Consider the following 21,940-nt stretch of genomic DNA (forward strand, 5'->3'; position numbering starts at 1 on the left):
AAATCCAGTGTTTTAAAATTCAGTGTAAAAAAAAAATCAGTGTATAAAAAATTAGTGTAAAAAATTTAGTGTATAAAAATTCAGTGTAAAAAAAATTCAGTGTATAAAAAATCAGTGTTTTGAAACTCTGTGTATAAAAATTCAGTGTAAAAACAAATGTAGTGTACAAAAATTCAGTGTAAAAAAATGTAGTGCATAAAAATTCAGTGAATAAAATTCAGTGCTGAAAAATTCTGTGTCAAAAACTTTGCTGCTTTACGGGATGGACGTCAAATGTAATCGTTTCCATCTTGAGTTGATGTTTGTCTTACCTTCAGTCTTAGAAGTCTCCAAGGTCTCCCTTTTAGACAGCATGTCGTCTTCCTTCACCTCCTGCTCTACCACATGTTCCTGCTGCGGATCCTGTGGCTCTCTCCTCATTCCTTCATCATCTGCAGCCATCTCTCCTCCTACCTCTTCCTCCTCAGTCTTTTCTCCTGTCGGCTCGCTTTCCCCTTCCACTTCGCACCGGGACAAGACAAAGTTGTCCTCGGGGGTGTGACGCTCATCGTAAGCGAGCGTCCCTTCCTCCCCGTTGGACATTGCGGTAGAGCAGGCGAGAGGAGGCAAGGGGCTGAGTGGGGGCTCCTGTGGGGTCGGTGGAGAGAGGGTAGATGGTACTTTGACCATAGCCGAGGCCATGGCAGCAGCCAGAGAGTGGGGGGTGTCATAGAGGGCAGAGATGGCAGACGAGATGCTCTTCTGCAAGTCCTGATTTTTGCTGACTGAGTCCTCCTCATCAGAGGAGAAGGTGGGCAGTGCCTCCAAGTTCCCTTTCAACTCCTCATCCAGAGGCTTGCAAGGACTCTGACAGCTACCGAGGGGGAGGTCTGCCCCATCGCCTCCTCCCTCCTCGCTGAACGCCCCCTGTGGTGGGGTCGGCGGCAGTGGCGGAGTCGGTGTTATGGGCCTAATCCCACCTTTGTGGCAGGAACAGGCTTCCTGTTCACAGCCATCATCGCCCAGTTCCAGGCATGATGGTTTTTTGCCTGTCTTCAGGAAGTCCAAAAAAGAGGACATGAAGCCAGGTTTGAAGTCAAAAGCCTTCTCATCAACCTGAAAAAAGGAGCAGAACTTGCATTATTTGAAATAGATTTTTTTTGTATTCAATGTTTCTGACATTTCTATTGTAGTGCAAATATCTTAAAGTGATGGTTTGCCACGGTTACGTTGAGAGGGCGCTAACTTTAAAGTTCTATTCCCGCCCTCTTCCTGCACGTAAGCAGCGCCCAGTTAAATACAGTATACAAAATAAAATAAAGTAAAGGAAAATAAAATAGAATAAAGTAAAATAGGATGGAATAGCGTAAAATAAAATAAAATAGAATAAAATGTAATGTTTAAATACAGTTTATAAAATAAAGTAAAATAAAATAGAATAAAGTAAAACAGAATAGAATAGCGTAAAATAAAATAAAATAGAATAAAATGTAACATTTAAATACAGTATATAAATTAAAATAAAGATAAATAAAATAGAATAAAGTAAAACAGAATACAATAGCATAAAATTAAATTAAATGTAATAAAATATAACATAATAAATCGTAACATTTAAATACAGTATTTAAAATAAAGTAAAGTAAAGTACATTCAAATAGAATAAAGTAAAATAGAATAGAATAGCGTAAAATGGAATACAATGTAATCAAATAAAATAGAATAAAATGGAACATTTAATTATAGTATATAAATAAAATAAAGTAAAGAAAAATAAAATAGAATAATGTAAAATAGAATAGAATAGCGTAAAATACAATACAATGTAATAAAATAAATTAGAATAAAATGTAACATTTAAATATAGTATATAAAAATAAAATAAAGTAAAGTAAAATACAATAGAATAAAATAGAATAGCGTAAAATAAAATGTAATAAAATAGAATACAATTTAACATTTAGATACAGTATATAAATTAAAGTGAAGCAAAATAAAATAGAATAGCATAAAATAAAATGTAATCAAATAGAATACAATTTAACATTTAAATACAGTATATTAAATAACAATATAAATAATATAAGAAATGCTTAGAATATAAAATTATAATAACAATAATAATTGAACAATAATATAATAATAGTAATATAATAATAACAATTACAACAATAATAAAAATGTTGATGATAGGGACAAGCGGTAGAAAATGGATGGATAAATGGTAAATGGGTTATACTTGTATAGCGCTTTTCTACCTTTTTTAAGGAACTCAAAGCGCTTTGACACTATTTCCACATTCACCCATTCACACACACTTTCACACACTGATGGCGGGAGCTGCCATGCAAGGCGCTAACCAGGACCCATCAGGAGCAAGGGTGAAGTGTCTTGCTCAAGGACACAATGGACGTGACTAGGATGGTAGAAGGTGGGGATTGAACCAGGAACCCTCAGGTTGCTGGCACAGCCACTCTCCCAACTTCACCACGCCGTCCCCGGATGTTGATGATAATAATTAATAATAACAACAATCTTTGATAATATCTAACAATAACCAGCAAACATAAAATGAGAAATGCTGATAATATTAAATGATAATAATAATAATTTAACAATGATATAATAATAGTAATATAATAGTAATAACAATTACAACAGCAAAAATAACGATAATAACATTAATGATAATGATGATAATATTGATAATAAATTATTATTAATAATATTTTGAATTATAATAATTATAATGAAGTAACAGTTATATGATAATAGCTAACAATAACAACAACAACAACAACATGATAATTACCAGCAAAAATAAAACGAGAAATGGTAAAATATAAAATGCAATAATGAATGATTAACAATAATAATAACAATAATAAAGAAAAATGTATGAGTAATTTCAAGAAAGTCTCTTGGTCAACTATTCCAGAAAGTTTTTCTTTGCATTTATTTAGTAGGTTAGCATCTCTTGACCCATGCTGGGTTAATTTTAGAGTGTTAAATTAATTAAAATGTAAATAAGTCCCATTAAAAGGCAGAAAAGAAAGAGCTTTAATTTTCTCTGCACCCTTTCATCTAAATTCTAAACCTTTAAATGGATGATAATTATTTTTTAATCCCTTCCACTCTACTATTTAAAAAAAATTAAATTAAATTAATTAAAGCGCTAAAAAAGCCAACTTCACGTCTCCTCTCACTTCAGCAATAGCGCTGCAGAGACGGCAGGTGGCAGCAAGGATCCTGCAGTGAAAAATGCAGTAACCATGACAACGGCTGCCCTAGTAACAGTGATCTCTTTCCTCTTTTGTCAGTCAAAGAACTGGCTGTCAGTCAGCTAAAACCGGCTTTCCCCCCCCCTCCCTCCAAACCTATAATAACCCAAAGAATAACAGCTGGAAAATTCAAATCGCTTGATTTAAACCAAATAAAAAATGAAAGTGAGTGAAGCGGTTTTGGCTTGATTTCCCAGGTGAAAGCAGCCGGCTGAAATATGTGGAATGAATGATGTTGAATAAGATTTTCTCATAAAGCTCCTGGCTTTGTTTCTTTCCGCGTGACGCAACTTACAGAGCTGGAGAGTTTCTGCATGGCGCCCCAGCCTTCAGGGTTCAACTGATCTTCCATTCCTTTCTTCCATGTCTGCATTGAAACCAGATCAAAAATCATGATGTGGGATAGAAGATAAACATGTTCCTGGTTTTATGTATACTCTTATGGTCCAATTCCCAATGTGTAATTGACAAATGCTATATCTGATGACAAAAAGTTGAAATATGACCAATTTAGTCTGACAGTTTAATGACTTGGCTCATTGCAACGCTATCAAGTTTTTTTAAGGCTGCGTTATATGGTCGTAAAATTGCAGGGCTTACAGATTTCAACTCCCCCCAGCAGCATACATGGCAAATCAGCAGCATAACCATGGTTACGGAGTGGCCACAATGAGAATATCTTCAAATCCATGTTCATGGAATTGTACAGCAGTTGGACTTGCTCGGAAAACAGAAGGCAGTCTTTGACGGCCAGAAATACGCATGTAACGTTCTCTGAAGGATGTGCACGTTCTTCTCTATTAGAGAAGGCAACGTCTGCAGGAATTGGGTGTGAATGCTTTGGGGGAAAATTTACGGGGATAGCCCGAATTTCTTTATGAAGACATATTGAGTGTTTGGACTGGGGTTAGAAATATGGAAGTAGAACAATGGGCTTTTGTTTTTTGTTATTTTAATTGTATTTTTGAAGGAAGTGGCTATTTTTGTAATGTGAAAAATAGACAGCTTAATTGGTGAGAGTGATGATATACAGTACAGGCCAAAAGTTTGGATACACCTTCTCATTCAATGCGTTTTCTTTATTTTCATGACTATTTAACGTTGTAGATTGTCACTGAAAGCATCAAAACTATGACACCTGTGAAGTGAAAACCATTTCAGGTGACTACCTCTTGAAGCTCATCGAGAGAATGCCAAGAGTGTGCAAAGCAGTAATCAGAGCAAAGTGTGGCTATTTTGACAAAATTAGAATATAAAACATGTTTTCAGTTTTAAGTACATAACACCACTTGTGTTCATTCATAGTTTTGATGCCTTCACCTGTGTACATTACAGTTTGGTCTTTTTTTATTTTTGTGCATCCGCAACAATTTTCGGCAGGATGTACTTGCTCAGTTTTTAAGTACATTACAGTATTCAAAAAGGTGATTTAGTTGCTGCAATAACAAAAACAATAATAATAATATTACAAATAATATTAATTAATAACAATTACCAGCAAAAATAAAATAAGAAATGCTGAGAATACAAAATGATAATGATAATAATAGTAATATAATAATAACAATTACAACAACAATAACACTAATAATAATAATAATATTAATAATGATGATGATGATAATATTGATAATAAAAATTAAAATAAATCATAATAAATAACAATAACCAGCAAAAATAAAATAAGAAATGCTTAGAATATAAAATTATGTGAAAAATAGGCAGCTTGAATGGCGAGAGTGACGATATACAGTACAGGCCAAAAGTTTGGACACACCTTCTCATTCAATGCGTTTTCTTTATTTTCATGACTATTTACATTGTGGATTGTCACTGAAGGCATCACAACTATGACACCTGTGAAGTGAAAACCATATCAGGTGACTACCTCTTGAAGCTCATCGAGAGAATGCCAAGAGTGTGCAAAGCAGTAATCAGAGCAAAGTGTGGCTATTTTGACAAAATTAGAATATAAAACATGTTTTCAGTTTTAAATACATAACACCACATGTGTTCATTCATAGTTTTGATGCCTTCAGTGACAATCTACAATGTAAATAGTCATGAAAATAAAGAAAACGCATTGAAATGAGAAGATGGCCTGTACTATATATGGGGTCAATCTTAATCACACTGGGGGCCAAAAAAGACCGAACTGGGTTAATTGCGCATTTAAAAAAAATATTCGCATTGGTGTTCATTTGTGGACAGCACGGCGTCACAAATAAGAAGGTCCTGGGTTCGATTCCCCGTTCCCTCCGGGTACTCCGGCTTCCTCCCACCTCCAAAGACATGCACCTGGGGATAGGTTGATTGGCAACACTAAATGGTCCCTAGTGTGTGAATGTTGTCTGTCTATCTGTGTTGGCCCTGTGATGAGGTGGCGACTTGTCCAGGGTGTACCGCCCAAGTGGAGCTGGGATAGGCTCCAGCACCCCCCGCGACCCCGAGAGGGACAAACGGTAGAAAATGGATGGATGGGTGTTTGGGGGATTTTGCTAATCATTCACGATCCTTATCTAAGACAAGACATATGTTTTATTTTTTTTAATGCATTCTAAATAGTAAATAAATGCAAGCTTACAATAGAGACTGTGGGGGTCGCTCTATCCTGCTAATAAAGTGCTTAAAAAGACATTGTTTTATATACACAGTGTAAGTATGTATGTCACGTAGTAACGGGCACATTTAATATTTACATATTTTTCCCATTTTAAGCATACGGCGGCGCATTAATTTAAAAAAAACGCATCACGACGTTCGTTTTTACCTTCAACAGCATCACTGATTATTACTCACTGCAGACTTCATGCATGAGAGCCAACAAACATAATATAACATCACTTACTGTACACTGTCTGCTCTCATTGAGATGCCGATTGTTAGGATGTTGATGTATCTCCTTTAGATGCAGAAATGTATAATCCTCGCCAAAAAAAAAAAAAGGGGGGGGCAAGAATCTTTTTGAGTCTTTTTTGCCGATTCCGGGTCTAAATTGGCTGTCGAAGTGTACCAACTTCTCAGTTTACGTCCATGTCATTTCACTATCCGGGTGAGAGGCATGATTTTTTTTATTTAGAATAAACTTTCACGAGCTCAGAGGCGAGAAAGCAGCCCACCTGCTGACGATGTCAATACAGCAGCTTAAGTAAGTTGCCTCTCTCTGATCAATGCACTACTAAATGTAGGTCCTTAACATTACCACTTATAATAACAATATTGCTAATACTTTGGTAATATTCATATACATATATACATACATATACTATATACATATATACTATATGCATATGCAGTATATATATATATATATATATATATATATATATATATATATATATATATATATATATATATATATATATATATATATATATATATATATATATATATATATATATATATATATATGTATATATGTATATATATATATATGACGTCATGGCTCCTTTTGACTCCATTGTAAGCGGAATCTTTTGTACGCTTATTTACAAGTTAGAAAGCGTTAAAAAAAAAGACATTTCTATTCTTGTGTCTCATAAGGATCGTGAATTATAGGCAAAATTTCCAAAATGGTGCAGTCCCCCTTTAAGAGTTCTATTTTCCAACAGTCTGAGAGTCCGTGAATGTGTCGTGACTGCTGATTGAATGAGCGCGGGGGACCGAGGGGGTGAGGGGGTGAGGGGGGGGGCAATAGTATGAGAGAGAGTTGTTTGTTTTAATAAAGTAATTGTTGATAGACCAATTCTTCGTCATTCTTTTAACATCCGAGAAAATATTTTATATTTGATATACACACAAAAAACATCGGATTCCGAGAGCATGTGTCTATTATGACAGGGAGTCTCCAGCATGACTTGTTGGTGTTGTTAAGATACTCACAGTTTACTGTATTAACATAGGATAGGATAGACTTTTAACGTATTTTCTGGACTATATAATCCACTACTTTTTCCCCAAGCTTTGAACCCTGCGGTTTATACAAAGGTGCGGCTAAGCTATGGATTTTTCTGCGCTAACGGTTACATTATGGAATAGATTTAGCAAAGAAATCAAACAATGCAGTGATATGATCCACTTTAAGAAACTGTTTATAAAGTACAAGGAAGAAAAATCCTGATAAACATCTTGAACCTTCTTTAAAAAAAGGAGAAAATCTTATTAATCTCATAAAGAATAAATAACTTTTCGGTTTTGTTTGTTCAGCCGTTTCACTGCTGTGTTACAGACACCGTTTGGAAACAATTAAGGTATGTAAATAAACATTTACAAAATCTTGTTATGTAAATATCTCAATTCACAACGTACCGGTATAAATCTGCGGCTCATATATGAAAAAAATGTTTTTTTTCTTCAAAAATTTAGTGGGTGCGGCCTATATACCGGTGCGGCTTATAGTCCGGAAAACACTGTATTTATTTATAAATTTATCTATTCATATAAATTATGTGGGTGCGGTGCAGATTCAAAAAGTCCACAAAAAAGTATTAAAAGTAGCGCAAAAGTCACGAACGTCCCACTCCTTGTTGCGCGATTGAAACAAAAAAGGTAAAAATGACATGAAAACAAGGGGTAAACGTTAAAGAAAACAAAGGACAACATAAAAGAGCACAGAGATGCTGCGGCGCCATATTTTTCATTGCCCTGATGTGGGATCTGAGCCGAGGATGTCGTTGTGGCTTGTGCAGCCCTTTGAGACACTCGTGATTTAGGGTTATATAAATAAACTTTGATTGATTAATTGATTGATTGATTTTTACATACAGTAAAAAATAAAAAATGAGTAACAAATAAATATTTTACTGTATTAACATGCATCTTTAATGTGTGATTTTGATCGTTCATCAATCAATCAATCAATGTTTACTTATAGTTAAAGTTAAAGTACCAATGATTGTCACACACACACTAGGTGTGGTGAAATTTGTCCTCACCCCCTGGGAGGTGAGGGGAGCAGTGGGCAGCAGCGTAGCCGCGCCCGGGAATCATTTTTGGTGATTTAACCCCCAATTCCAACCCTTGATGCTGAGTGCCATATAGCCCTAAATCACAAGTGTTTCAAAGGGCTGCACAAGCCACAATGAGTTAAAGCGTTTTAGCCATGTTGAGTTAAATTATTGATATTTTTCATGGTAATTTGCCCTCCTAGTAAGAATGCTTAGTGCTATGCATCTGTTTAACACCACTGTGGCTTGTAATGTTAGATGCAATGCACACGTTGTGTAAATATGCCTAACAAGGAGGTTGTCGTCAATGATAGTGTGAGGCTTCTTCTAGGGGGCTAGGAAGGAGTTTGACATTTGGAATTTTGCTTATTGTTTACAATCATTATGAAAGACATTACGACCGATGGATTTTTTTTAAATTGCATTCTAAATATTAAATAAACGTAAATAAAAAGCCGCTTACAGCAGAGCCAAAGGGAGCTCCACTATTCCGCCCATAAAATCCAATAAATAACCATTCAAAAACTGCCAACAATACTCCGTTTCCATTTCATGACTTGAATATTAACCAAGTATTAGTGATATTGTTATTATATGTGCTAACGCGACGTTGTTTACATCATCAAGTGGTCTGCTGTTTCCTTGCTTCCCTGCTCCCTGTAAGTTTATTCTAGATCATAAATCATGCAACTAACCTGCACAGAAGAAGTCTGAGTACGTATTCCGACAAATTGGTACATTTTGACAGCCACTTAGCCACAACGACACGAAAAGATTGCTTCGTGAGGATTATGAACATCCTAGCAGTTGGCATCCTAATTACAGCAGACATTGTACAGTAAGTGGTGTTTTATTATGTTTGTTGTCTCTCATAAAGTCTGCAGTGAGTAATAATCAGTGATGAAGAAAAACAAAAGCAATTGTCGTTTTTTAAATTAATGTGCCGCCTATGCTTAAAATGATCAAAATCAATCAATCAATCAATGTTTATTTATATAGCCCTAAATCACAAGTGTCTCAAAGGGCTGTACAAGCCACAACGACATCCTCGGTACAGAGCCCACATACGGGCAAGGAAAACTCACCCCAGTGGGACGTCAATGTGAATGACTATGAGAAACCTTGGAGAGGACCGCATATGTGGGTAATCCCCCCCCCCCCATGTAAATATAAAATGTTATTATAAATGTGCTTGTTACTACATTACATATATACTTAAATAATGTACTGTATATAAAACCCTAGTGGAGGTCTTTAGATGTTTTTTTAAGGGCTTTATAGGCAGAATTGCGCAGCTGCCGTAGGCTCCATTGTAAGCGAACGTTTGATCACATTTATTTGGAATGCAAAAAAAATTAAATATAATATCCATTGTCATGTTTTTCATAATGATTGTGAACGATACGTAAAATTTAAAAAAAAAAGTGCAGTTCCTCTTTCAGATACAAGTCTTTCATCCCTCTTCCTTAGTGACTGGCGTCACAGTTTTTTGTGGGGGGTTTTGTTTTATTCAATCACTGTTCAGTCACAGATTCCTTCTCCAGACCCATTTATTTGTCATTTAGCCGCTCCCCCGGTGAAAAAGCCTATGTGCTCGCCCTCAAGCTGTTGTATAATTTGACAGGGGAGATGAGAAAATGCTCAGCTTTGGTCACACGTCGAACAGTGCCAGTCCGTTCAAGTCTGAGCTGAAATCATATTGATATGAGCTCACTCCTTCTTTTCTTTTTATAACACTTTCTCTTGGTATTGAAATGACTACAAACGGCTGTGTTTTTCCACAACAAAGAAAGGGATTCTAACCACATTATTACAATTCTCTTTGAAGTCGATCTTTACCTCTCCAGGATTTTCATAATGCATTTTGTCCGGTGTAGGGTTCAGCTCATTTCTGCTCATGTCCATGTTGGTACTGGGTCCAGGACTCGGGCCCAGAGATGGTGCAGAACCGACGGATCCATCAGACAGAGCGGGCTCAATGCTGGACAGTGAATCGGTCCGCAGCAAAGATTGTGATGGCGGCATCGCTGAGCCAGGAAGTGGGTTCTAAAGGATAAATAGATTTTGATCATTCAATGACTCCTTCATTGTTGTTAAAATTACTTCCTTTAACGTAAAACACAAAATCACTTCCCAGGAAGCACAAGACATTGATAAAACGTTGATTATACATACATGTCCTTTAAAACTGAACTTGAAACAACTTTTGCAAAATATTTGCAAATTGAGACGCCGTTGATGTCCAACGTTGAATCCACGTTGTTAGTTGGGAAATCACCACATTTCAATGTCAAATTGAAGGTCACAACCTGACATTGAAGAAACGTGGTCGAAAAGCATGCTTTAACGTTGTATTTGTATTGTAGAATATTGGTTGGGAAATGACCAAAATTCATCGTTAAAATCAAGGTCACAACCTGACATTGAATAAACGTTGTCAAAAAGAATGTTGTTTTAACGTTGTATTTGTATTGTAGAATATTGGTTGGGAAATGACCAAATTTCAATGTTAAAATCAAGGTCAAAACCTGACTTTGAATAATAGTCATCAGAAAGCATGGTGTTTCAACGCTGTATTTGTATTGTAGAATATTGGTTGGGAAATTACCAAAATTCCATGTTAAAATCAATGTCACAACCTGACATTGAATAAACGTTGTCAAAAAGCATGTTGTTTTAACGTTGTATTTGTGTTGTAGAATATTGGTTGGGAAATGACCAAAATTGAATGTTAAAATCAATGTCACAACCTGACATTGAATAAACGTTTTCAAAAAGCATGTTGTTTTAACGTTGTAATTGTATTGTAGAATATTGGTTGGGAAATGACCAAAATTCTATGTTAAAATCAAGGTCAAAACCTGACATTGAATAAACTTCGTCAAAAAGCATGTTGTTTTAACGTTGTATTTGCGTTAAAGAATATTGGTTGGGAAATTACCACATTTCAATGTTAAACTCAAGGTCACAACCTGACATTGAATAAATGTCGTCAAAAAGCATGTTGTTTCAACGTTGTATTTGTGTTGTAGAATATTGGTGGGGAAATTACCAAAATTCTATGTTAAAATCAAGGTCAAAACCTGACATTGAATAAACGTTGTCAAAAAGCATGTTGTTTTAACGTTGTATTTGTGTTGTAGAATATTGGTTGGGAATGGACCAAAATTCAATGGTCAAATCAACGTCGGAAACCAGCATTGATTAAACGTTGTCAAAAAGCATGTTGTTTAAACATTATTTTTGAGTTGCTCAACGTCAGGACCTAATTCAACAAGTTCTCAACGTTGTTTTAATGTCTTGTGCCTGCTGGGTTTGGACAACGTGTACACTTAATAACTGGTTAGCTAAATATTTCATATAAAGTAAAATAATTCAGTAAATGAAAGAAAACTTCCCCCAGAACTGTCAGTGATGAACACTGATCCTCAAACATTTCATTTACTGTTAAATGGATATTGGTTATAAATTAAAAAAAAATTTGTACACATTAATCATGACATATTTACTCAAATATAAACTGATATCTTGCACATGCAATCCAACACTAGTAGTAACGAAATTAGTTAGTTTTAAATAGAGATGGTTACTTTTCAAATTTCAACCGATACGGTACTACTTCTCAGTACCAGGGAATCAATAGTGATACTGAAGGGTACCGATTTTCAGTACTTTGGCGAGTGTTTAAGTGTTCTTAAATGGTCATTTGTATCATAATAACATAAAAAATATGTATTTTTGCTAAGTTGATAGAGCGGCCGCGCCAGCAACTTGAGGGTTCCCGGTTTGATTCCAGCTACGGCCATCCTAGTCCCTGCCATTGTGTCCTTGGGCAAGACATTTCAACTTTGCTCCCAGTGCCCCCCACACTGGTTTAAATGTAGCTTAAATGTAGATAATGGGTTTCACTATGTAAAGCACTTTGAGTTTGTAGAGAAAAAAGCACTGTATAAATATCACTTACTTCACTTCACATTTAATGGGGCTGTTTGCAATTTTTTTTTTTTTTAAGCAAAAAACATAAAAAGAACACAATTGGCTAGCGTATGTTACCATTAGTGGTTTAACAAAACATACGTGTTAAAACTGTCCATATTTTTCATAATTTCATTAAAAAAATGTATCGGCCCAAATGAAATGATTGGTGTTTACGGTAGTCACTCACCTTGTCCAACAGTCCAAGAGAAGCAACAAACATGCTGTTGTTATGAAAAATGATACAGTCAATGATAGCTAATGCTAACTCTCCGAATCGGTATCATTAGCTTACGACACCCAAAGTTAATGCTTGTGTTACGTACGTACGAATAGTTACGTCATAGAAGCCGGAAGAGGGTGGGATGTAACGCTGTGTGAATGTTGCAAACAGCTCCTTTATAACTGAGCTGATAATGATAACCGTGTTGTCCAGTTGTTTTAATCTCCAGTTCTTACACTTCTGAGTATCATTTGCAAGTATGCATTCATTTCAGCTTGTCCTATGTGTGTTGCCGTAGTCAGGAAGTAGTCTTTGCCATTAAAGTTAAATGTGCCAATCGTGTCATTTGTTGAACCCTACAAAGTGGTTATACTGTAAGTATTGCACTTATGACACATCAGCTGTTGGATTGCAACATACATCTTAGTTGTAGTTGTGATCATCAAATATGGAGTTGTTAAAATCGACATATAACATTTCTGATGCAGAGCAGTAGCATGTATAGTTGTATGGATTGCCGTAGTGCCTGATGACGCATGTGGTTTGGCCTAAACTGACAATACTCGTGTCAGGTTCAGAATGGTGTTGACGTTTGATGAAATATTGGAACATAACGGCTGTATAACCCCTGCTGTATAATAAGCATGATGGATACATTTTCTGATCTATTTGACTTTACCTTGATGGGGCTGTCTTGGTCATGTTGCAGTTGTTGGACTGGTTGATGCAGATGTTGTTGGTAATTTGGTTGCTGTTGCTGATGATGTTGTTGGTGGTGAGTGGAGGGCACATGATGGTGCAAGAGATGCTCTTGGTGCTGTTGGGATAAATAGTGGGGGTCTAGATGTTGTCTGTGATGTTCGTGTGGCTGCGGTTGGTTGAAGTGTTGTTGTGGATGCTGCTGCTGCTGCTGATGACATATGTTTGGTGCTTTGTTCAAAGCTTGATGCATTTCTGTGATGCCTTCTTCCTTCTTACCACGACCTCTACCCCGCCCACGCCCCCTCTTACTTTCTCCAGCTCCTGATCCCATCAGCCCCCTGCAGTATGAGGGCTCCGGAAGAGGGCGTATGCGCGGTCTCCCTCGAGGGCGAGGAGGGCCATCACGTTTTGGTTTTGTTGGTTTCCTTCCTCTTTTCTTTGGGCCATCTTGAGGGAGAAGAGACTGAGAATGTCCAAGGGAAGAGTAGCTAGACGGGTGGCAGAAGTCAATGTCACCTATCAATGGATTGAGCCCACTTACACCTGATGACACACCAGCCTTCCTACAGCTAGAAACCAAGTCAGGGAGCAGGTCAGGAAGGCGTCGACTGTTTAGACGTATATCAGCTGGACCATCATCTTTATCCTCATCATCTTCAAATTCGTACTCTTGCACATAGTTTTTCTTGGTTAGAGGCTGTGGTTCACGCCGCTGTTTGAGTAGGTAAAATGAGCTGGTCTTCAGCAGTTTCTTGGGCCGGGAGGAACAAAAGATAGCTGAGGTCATAGCGGTATTGTTTGTGCCTCCACCAACTCCTACAGATGCTGTCATCTTGTTGACTGAGTCACCTCCTTGAACTGCAGAATTCATCCCCATAGTAGAGGTCTGGGACTGTATGAGACCAAGTTGATCAGTATTCACAGTTGACGGAAGCTGATGGGTTTTCAGAGAGTCAAGATCTAAATGCAGATTTGCACTTCCTGTTCCAGAAAGATTATGACAATATTGTCCATAGCCTTGATCTCCATGATGACCAACCATACCATAGCGTTCTCCAGCACCTCCTGTTTTAAGGACATCCATTCCCTCTTGCCCTCGACCTTGGGTAACACTGTCTTGGGAAGACTGTCCAGCCATAGAAACTCCTCCACAATTTGACTTGTAATTTGTTGAGCAAAACATGTCATCCATTCTTGGAAAGAAAGACCGATCTTCATCATTTAACAGAGAGTCGGAAAAGCAGATTGATGTTAAAGATGTAAACTGCTCCTGTTGTTGACTTTGATTCTGTCCCGGTACACTGTTAGGGCTCAGAGTGTCAAACTGGTGTGACTTGAGTCTCTGTGTGTGTGGCAGATGGTTCTCTGTCTCCCTTGGTTGGGAGTGTTGCTGTTGTTGGGCAGTTTCCATATTTCCTGCCATCCGATGGGACTGGAGGTGAGTTATCTGGGAGTGGGAAAGTTGATGTTGACTGTGTGCTTGCTGTTGATGATGGGCATGTGTCTGGGGTTGGTTGAGGTGGTGCAAGTGCGAGGTGGTAGGTAAGCCTATATCTGGCTCAGAGAGAAAGCCATGAAGCTCTGTGGCTGTTGGTTGGCGATGGTGATAGGATGACAGTCGGAGTTGCTGCCTATGCCTTTCTCCAACAATAGCGTCTCCTCCTGTAATATTAGCACCACTCCGTATGCTGGTCCGATCTAGAACTCCTCCAGTATCACTGCTCCTTGGTTGTGAAAGAGACTGGTCCAACATATCTAGTGGGGACACCGAGTTCTGCCTGAGTTGGCTTTGATCTCTTGGAGCTGCAAGGCTATACCTTGTATCCAAACTTGGATTCTGTAGCTGGAGTTGCAACTGAGAATCTACCCCTGTGGGCACGGCTCCTCTAGCAGATTCCATTATGCCCTGTTGACTCAAGGGATGCTGTTGCGGGGCTTGCTGGGGGTCCATTTTAGTCCGAGAGGTATGGGTCATGGCAGACTGCAGCATGTGAGTTTGCTGAGAACAGTTGGATGGCGAATTCATCATTTGGTGTGAAACCTGCTGAGCATCTGGTGTATTACACATGTAGGAACTATCTGGTCTATCTGAAGGCTCCATGTGATGAGGATGCATTTTATGAGGGCGGTTTTGCTGAGTATGATGAGACTGCTGACGGGGTGACACATGAGGGGTAGGATGAGAATGTGGGAGCTGTGTATAGGGGTCCCCTCTTCCATAATGCCCCACAGAACCCAAAGAGTCATGTTCTGGTTGATGTGAATGTGTACTATGGGATACAGAAATAGAGTCTGTGACTCTTCCTACACCTTCAGAAATAGACTTTGATATTTTCAACTCTGAGTTGGTGTGCTGATCCTTTGTCTGTGATATTTCTAACTGACTATTCAACCCACTGGTTCCATCACTAATTGATGTTACAGGGCCTGAATCGCTAGCAGTGCTGTTTGTACGGATTACACTGTGAAGGTGAAAACGTTCTTCTGAGATCTTGTTCATGTCATAAGCTCCTCCCTTGGCTTCCGTATCCCCAGTCAATGTGAGCTGTTGCGGTATTTGCTGAGGTGCCGGGTGATTCTGGGCCGAATGAGAAGTTGAACTCTGTGTGTGCAGTAATTGTTGGATGAGAAAATTATCTTCCTCTTCCTCTTCTTGGGAGCGCTCAACCCCAAGCATGTTGGTCTGAGTTTCTGGTTTAGGTGGAGTTGAGTGGAAGGACTGCTGGCTCTGTGCTTGCCGCGGTTCAGTGAAACCTTGTGACGATGCCATGAAGGTTGGTGAAAGCATAGGGGTCAGGTATTTACTGGCCCCTGGGCCGCCAGGGGAATGTGCTGGTCGAGCAGAAGCAGGAGAATGCAACCCGGGGTGGGTGACAGCAGAATTATTAGAAGGTGAGGGACTAGATTCATTTAAGTGGTATGAACTACTGCCTCCACTGCCAACACTGGCCACCCCACCTTCTGAACCTGCAGATCCAAGTCCAGTATCAAATGTAGCCACACCTGAAGCCCCGCTTCCTGTTGATGCTGTATTGCTCCCATACCCCAAAGAAGGACTGTCTGCCCTCCTAAGAGAGGCTGAGCTAAAGTTAGACTCTCCAAAGACTACCTCTGCTGAGAATGAGCGTCCATCTGAGCCTAAGTCATTGTAAGTTTTCCCTCCATTACCCGCTGCTCCAGAGCTAATATCCTGTGTGTTAGGTGAACTAAATGCTCCATAAGACTGGGTCATGTGACTTGTTGCTGGCTGGTTGGGAGAGTAGGACTGGCCTTGTTGCTCTTGGGTGTTCTGGCTTTGTAGGCCTGTGCTAGATTTGGCTGTGGGTGGAGAACCATATGAGGAGAGGCATGTTTTGGATGTTGACTGTGTGGATGATACCACTGGCAAAAGAGGTGGTGCCGGTGGAGGTGGGGGCTGCTGACGGGAGGGAGCACACAAAGAGTCAGTGCTGATCTTAGGATTTGAAGAGACCGATGAGGAAGTGGAGGAGGCCAAGGGTGGTGGAGTGTGAGAGGCTCGGGAAGAGGATGATGCTGAGTTAGATGAAGAGTAGCCACTAGTGGAGCTCTTGGTTTCCTTAATACCAGATGAGGTGGAGGCCAAGCTGGAGGAAGAAGAAGTGTAGGGTGTTTGAATATTAGGTCCATATATTTGTGACTCTGATTGTGGTGAGGGTTTGTGGTCTGAGGGTGGGCTCTGTTCCCCCAAGGGACAGCAGGACACACCGGCATGCCGGTGTTGATTTGGGATTTGCTGATAGCCGACTGACCCACCGCAATTGATATATTGCTGTATCGGGAGTGCTGTGGAGTGGGTTGGGGATGAACGTTGGTAATGCTTGATAACACTGTCCTGTCGGGGACCTGCCCTATCATGAGGGGGGGTTGTGGGTATTAGGGCTGGCTTGGAAGAGAACATTGAGGCATTATAGAGCTGGGAGGACTGGTTATGGAGTTGGGAGGACAGCAGGTTAAACTGGGGAGGGGGCAGGTGACAGCTGGAGGAGGTGGATGGGACATGGTTTTGAGGGGGTGCTGGGAGCTCCTGGGAGCTCCGGTAGACGGCACTCTGAGAAGACAGCAGGCGATCAAATCCCAAGCTTGACTGGGAGGGTGTTTTAATGTGCAGCAGGGGGTCATGGGGGGACAACAAACCATTGGAAGTTGGGCTAAAGGTGGATGCGTCCTGGAGAGATAATGAAGGAGTGAAGGAGCGTCCAGAGAAGGAGCCAGGGTGCTGGTATGCAGAAAGGGCTGAGGAGGAAGGGAAAGAGCTGGAACTTGGAATAGCCCCTGAAATAAAGAGCTCCGATGGGGCCGGTGTGTGCATTGCTACAGGACACAGATCAACATCAAATGGATAGTGTTACGTCCATTTCAAACACAAGTTGCAGCAGAACACTATACTAAACCACAGATCAGATTCAACAAAATAAGAATTAAAACAATGTGTTTTAAACATTTTGAAATGATTCCTTATATTCTAGTACAGGGGTGACCAAAGTTTTTTCCAGCAAGGGCCGCATATAGAAAAATTGAAGGATACAGGGACCGCTTTGGTAGATTTTGTACATTAAAGATGCTGAAACCAATACAATGGGTCAATGAATACTGTATATGCTAAACTATCAGAACAAAAAACCCCATCTTAGCTTTGTGTTACAAGCAACAAAGCAAATTAGTATGTTATCTAATCCAACACCCTTGAGATATTTAATGTATTCTTATTATTATTCTTTACAAATGTTATATCATTATTCCGCCAACTAAAACCTTTTTGAAGGCTTAGCACACTTGAAAAGGTACAATATAAAGCAAGAAATGTGTGCACATGTTCATCAAACAGGTGGAACTCAAACAATTTGAACATTGTTCCAATGTTCTTTCATGTCAGCAATTCAACTTCAAATGTGAAATTAAAATGTGATGTAAACGCATTACATGCAGAGTGAGACATTTCAAGCATTTACTTTTAATCATTTTAGGGATCATGGTTTACAGCTTTTGAGAATCCCACATTTTCTGAGATTTTCAATTCTAGGTTTTCACAAACTATAAGCCATAATCACCAAAATATATCAAAATAAATGTATTCATTTGCATGTGATGAGCCTATGTCATAAATTAGTTTCATCTTATGAATCTAATTGCTGGAATAAACAATTATATGCAGGATATTCAATGTTTTGAGTATTACCTGTATAGTAAGATATACAGGTTGTTGGCCATTTTGGTTGTCAGGCCCCATTTTGGGGGAGATTTAGGCTGGATCCATTTTTTCTTGTTTTTTGTGTGTAATTGTCTAATTTGGGCCGTGTTTTTTTTGTTTGTAGACTGTGTCATGGGCAGATAATAAAAAAATAGCTGCGAGCCGCACTTTGGACACCCTTGTTCTAGTGCTTCAATACTACAGTAGAACCTGTTTAAATCGACCCCGTTTATGTCGACCACTCATCTAAGTCGACCAACTCACCAAGTCCTGATCCACCATATTCTTCAATTGAAGGAAATTGGCACTTTTTTGGGCGGGGGGGATTTTGCCCATCATCCCCCATTGTTATGTGCGACACACATCTTTCAGTTTTCTCTGCATTCTAGATAGTAAAAAACTGCTAACAAGGAGGCTAACATTTTAAGTACTCTGCCTATAAAAACCCTACAAAAAACCTACAACAACCTTTCATATACAGTACATGCCGTAACCATGTAGTATCAGACACACTTGTGATAAAATGTAATACTTAAGAGTATTATGGTCATTTTAAGGATTACCTAAATTACTTCTTACCGAGATTGCAACACTCTACTTCTGTCAACAACATAAACAGCAGCACAGTTTTTAACGTATTCAGTCCTTGGCAGTGAGTTGGAGTTGTGCTTCTTCACTTGGTTTCTTAGTATACCTCTAGAATCTAAATCAGGGGTGTCCAAACTTTTTCCACTGAGGTCCGCACATTGAAAAATGAAAGAATGTGGGGGCCATTTTGATATTTTTCATTTTAAAAACCAATACAATATATATTGTAACCATTAGGGCTCCCATAATTTTTGGGTCTCAGTAATTAAAGTATGCAAAACTAGACAAATTATGTATATACATATATATATATATACACATATATATACATATATATATATACACATATATATACACATATATATATATATATATATATATATATATATATATATATATATATATATATATATATATATATATATATATATATATACATATATATATATCAGGATCAGAATCTGAAATACTTTATTAATCCCTGTATATATATATATATATATATATATATATATATATATATATATATATATACAGTGGGGCAAAAAAGTATTTAGTCAGCCACCCATTGACAATCAATGGGTGGCTGACTAAATACTTTTTTGCCCCACTGTATATACTGTATATATATATATATATATATATATATATATCTATATATATAGATATATATACATACACATACACATGCACACACACACACATTTATACATATATATACATACATATACACATACATACATACATATACACATACATATATACATACATACATATATATATACATATATACATACATACATACATACATACATACATACATACATACATTTTACTTTGTACACTACAATATTTATAGATCAACTTCAAATCTATCCATTGACATGCAGATTTAATTTTCTAAAATGTTTTAAGGCCTTTTTGTCAACGAAAACCCTGTTTTGGGGGGACAAAAACACAAATAATGCAATATTTTCCCACAAAATATGTTCAACAGTAAATTTGATGTAATTTAATTGGAGCCTTAAATAGGTAAATAATTCAGAACAACGTTGTTTTTGATTCATTATTATTTTTTGAGTAATAACAGTTTAATAAATCAATAAAATAAATCCAAATAAAGGTCTCGGGGATGCAAAAGGCCCCGACTCATAAAAGTGTTAAAAAATAAGTCATATATAATTTTTTTTACTTTCAATTCTTAAATCTGTGGCTCAACCGCATATCTATTCGTTTATTATACATTTTTATTATTGTTTGAGCAAGGCCAGTCAATACTAAATAATGCAACATTTTCTTGTTACATTACAACTGTTTGCTTTTTTATTCCACTTTTTATGTAATAGTATTTTAAAGTTGGGCCTTTAAAAAATTACTTGCAGACCGCAAATGGCCCTGGGCCTCACTTTGGACACCCCTGGCCAAATTGATACATATCTATATAGGATCATGCAAAAAAAGCTATTACCAATAACAAAACCAAAAAAAGACATAAAGGTGGAAAAGATTGAATTGTTTTACACAATCTAAATACTGAGTTATGTCGACAACCGCTTATGTCGACGCGAGTCAGCCAATCCGAGGAATGTCGACCTAAACGGGTTCCACTGTAATTGCTGGGTTTTTTGCATCAAACGAGGGTTCCTCTAAGCGGACACCTACCTGTCTGCCAAGTGGGAGTGCGGAACTGTGTGAGGAGGGAAGAGGCCGAGGGCGGGGGCTGAGGACCCCGGGAATCCAAAGCTGAAATCAGGTTCATGACGGATGGTTCAGGACACGCGGGGCCTGAGTGGTGGAGGCTGGCATCAAACAGCCCTGAGAGGCCTGGCAAAGATCATTCATGTTTGACTGTACATATTTATCATGAATTACAGCAACAGTGTTAATTAAATCAGTAAGACAAATACAGCAATTAGGATTACACACAAAAAAATGAACATAGTGCATTGGCAGAGAAAGAAACCGTTCGATCTTGTAATTACGACAAAAGCACTTTTTCCACCTGTGTCGTTTTGATCTTCCTCACATGTGCGTTTATAAAATCCACAAAAAACAATCTGAGGTAGGCCAGCATACAGTACCTTAAAGTGATTACACCCCTCACCCTTCTGCAAATATTTGATTAACTTTTTTTAAATGGGACAACGATGAATACATGAGACTTTGGCCTTCTTCGCACTGCAGGTCAATTCCGATTTTTTTGCCCCTGCACCGGATTTTTTTTCAGTTTGAACAGTGCAATTCCGAATTATTCATATCCGACCCAAGGCTGGAAATAAATCTGATTTATATGCGATGCGTCCTCAATGCTCACGCGCTCAGGTCGCATTCATCCGACCAGAACGTCATCAAAACGGCAATAATTACTCGCCAAAATAGACGGTTGAAAAATAAATAGTTGACAACGGAGCAGAAAACAGGGGAAACTAAAATGTTTTAGGAACTCACGTCTGTCTCAGACTGCTCGCCCACAGCAGACATGGAAGCAAAATATCCAGTATTTTACTTGTATAGCGCTTTTCTACCGTCAAGGTACTCAAAGACACTATTTCCACATTCACCCATTCACACACTGATGGAGGGAGCTGCCATGCAAGGCCCTTACCACGACTCATCAGGATCAAGGGTGAAGTGTCTTGCTCAAGGACACAACGGACGTGACTAGGACGGCGGAAGCTGGCATCGAACCTGGAACCCTCAAGTTATTATTATGTCGTTACTGATCCAACGTTTTCTAAAAAATGTATTAAAAAAAAACAGGACTTAAAGCCTTTTCCAGCTGTTTACTGAGGTACAGTATTCATTTTGAATAAATTACTTATACTGCAAATTAATATCTGCTCCAAATATCGGTTATCAGCCTCCTTGACTACTAATAATCGGTATTAGTATCGGCCCTAAAAAGGTTTGGACACACCTCATTGAATGTGTTTTCCTTATTTTCATGACTGTTTACATTGTAGATTGTCACGGAAGGCATCAAAACTATGAATGAACACATGTGGAGTTATGTACTTAACGACAAAAGGTGAAACAA

General features: G+C 38.2%; 1 protein-coding gene across 3 annotated transcripts in view; it reads right to left on the reverse strand.

Annotated features, from left to right (window-relative positions):
* The window catches only part of LOC133642182 (proline-rich protein 12-like), a 65,600-nt gene that overhangs the window by 22,265 nt on the left and 21,395 nt on the right, over window positions 1–21,940 (reverse strand). For 2 of the 3 annotated variants that reach the window (XM_062036250.1, XM_062036252.1), the window contains exons 3-7: window positions 20,566–20,727; window positions 13,084–17,438; window positions 10,046–10,252; window positions 3,556–3,627; window positions 312–1,095 (exon numbers count right to left, since the gene is read on the reverse strand). In XM_062036250.1, coding sequence (XP_061892234.1) covers window positions 312–1,095; window positions 3,556–3,627; window positions 10,046–10,252; window positions 13,084–17,438; window positions 20,566–20,727 — 5,580 coding nt within the window. The remainder of the gene's footprint in view (window positions 1–311; window positions 1,096–3,555; window positions 3,628–10,045; window positions 10,253–13,083; window positions 17,439–20,565; window positions 20,728–21,940) is intronic. The other variant, XM_062036251.1, reaches the window with a different exon arrangement.

Source organism: Entelurus aequoreus, linkage group LG25 (assembly GCF_033978785.1).
Source record: "Entelurus aequoreus isolate RoL-2023_Sb linkage group LG25, RoL_Eaeq_v1.1, whole genome shotgun sequence".
In the NCBI taxonomy this organism is placed as follows: Eukaryota; Metazoa; Chordata; class Actinopteri; order Syngnathiformes; family Syngnathidae; genus Entelurus; species Entelurus aequoreus.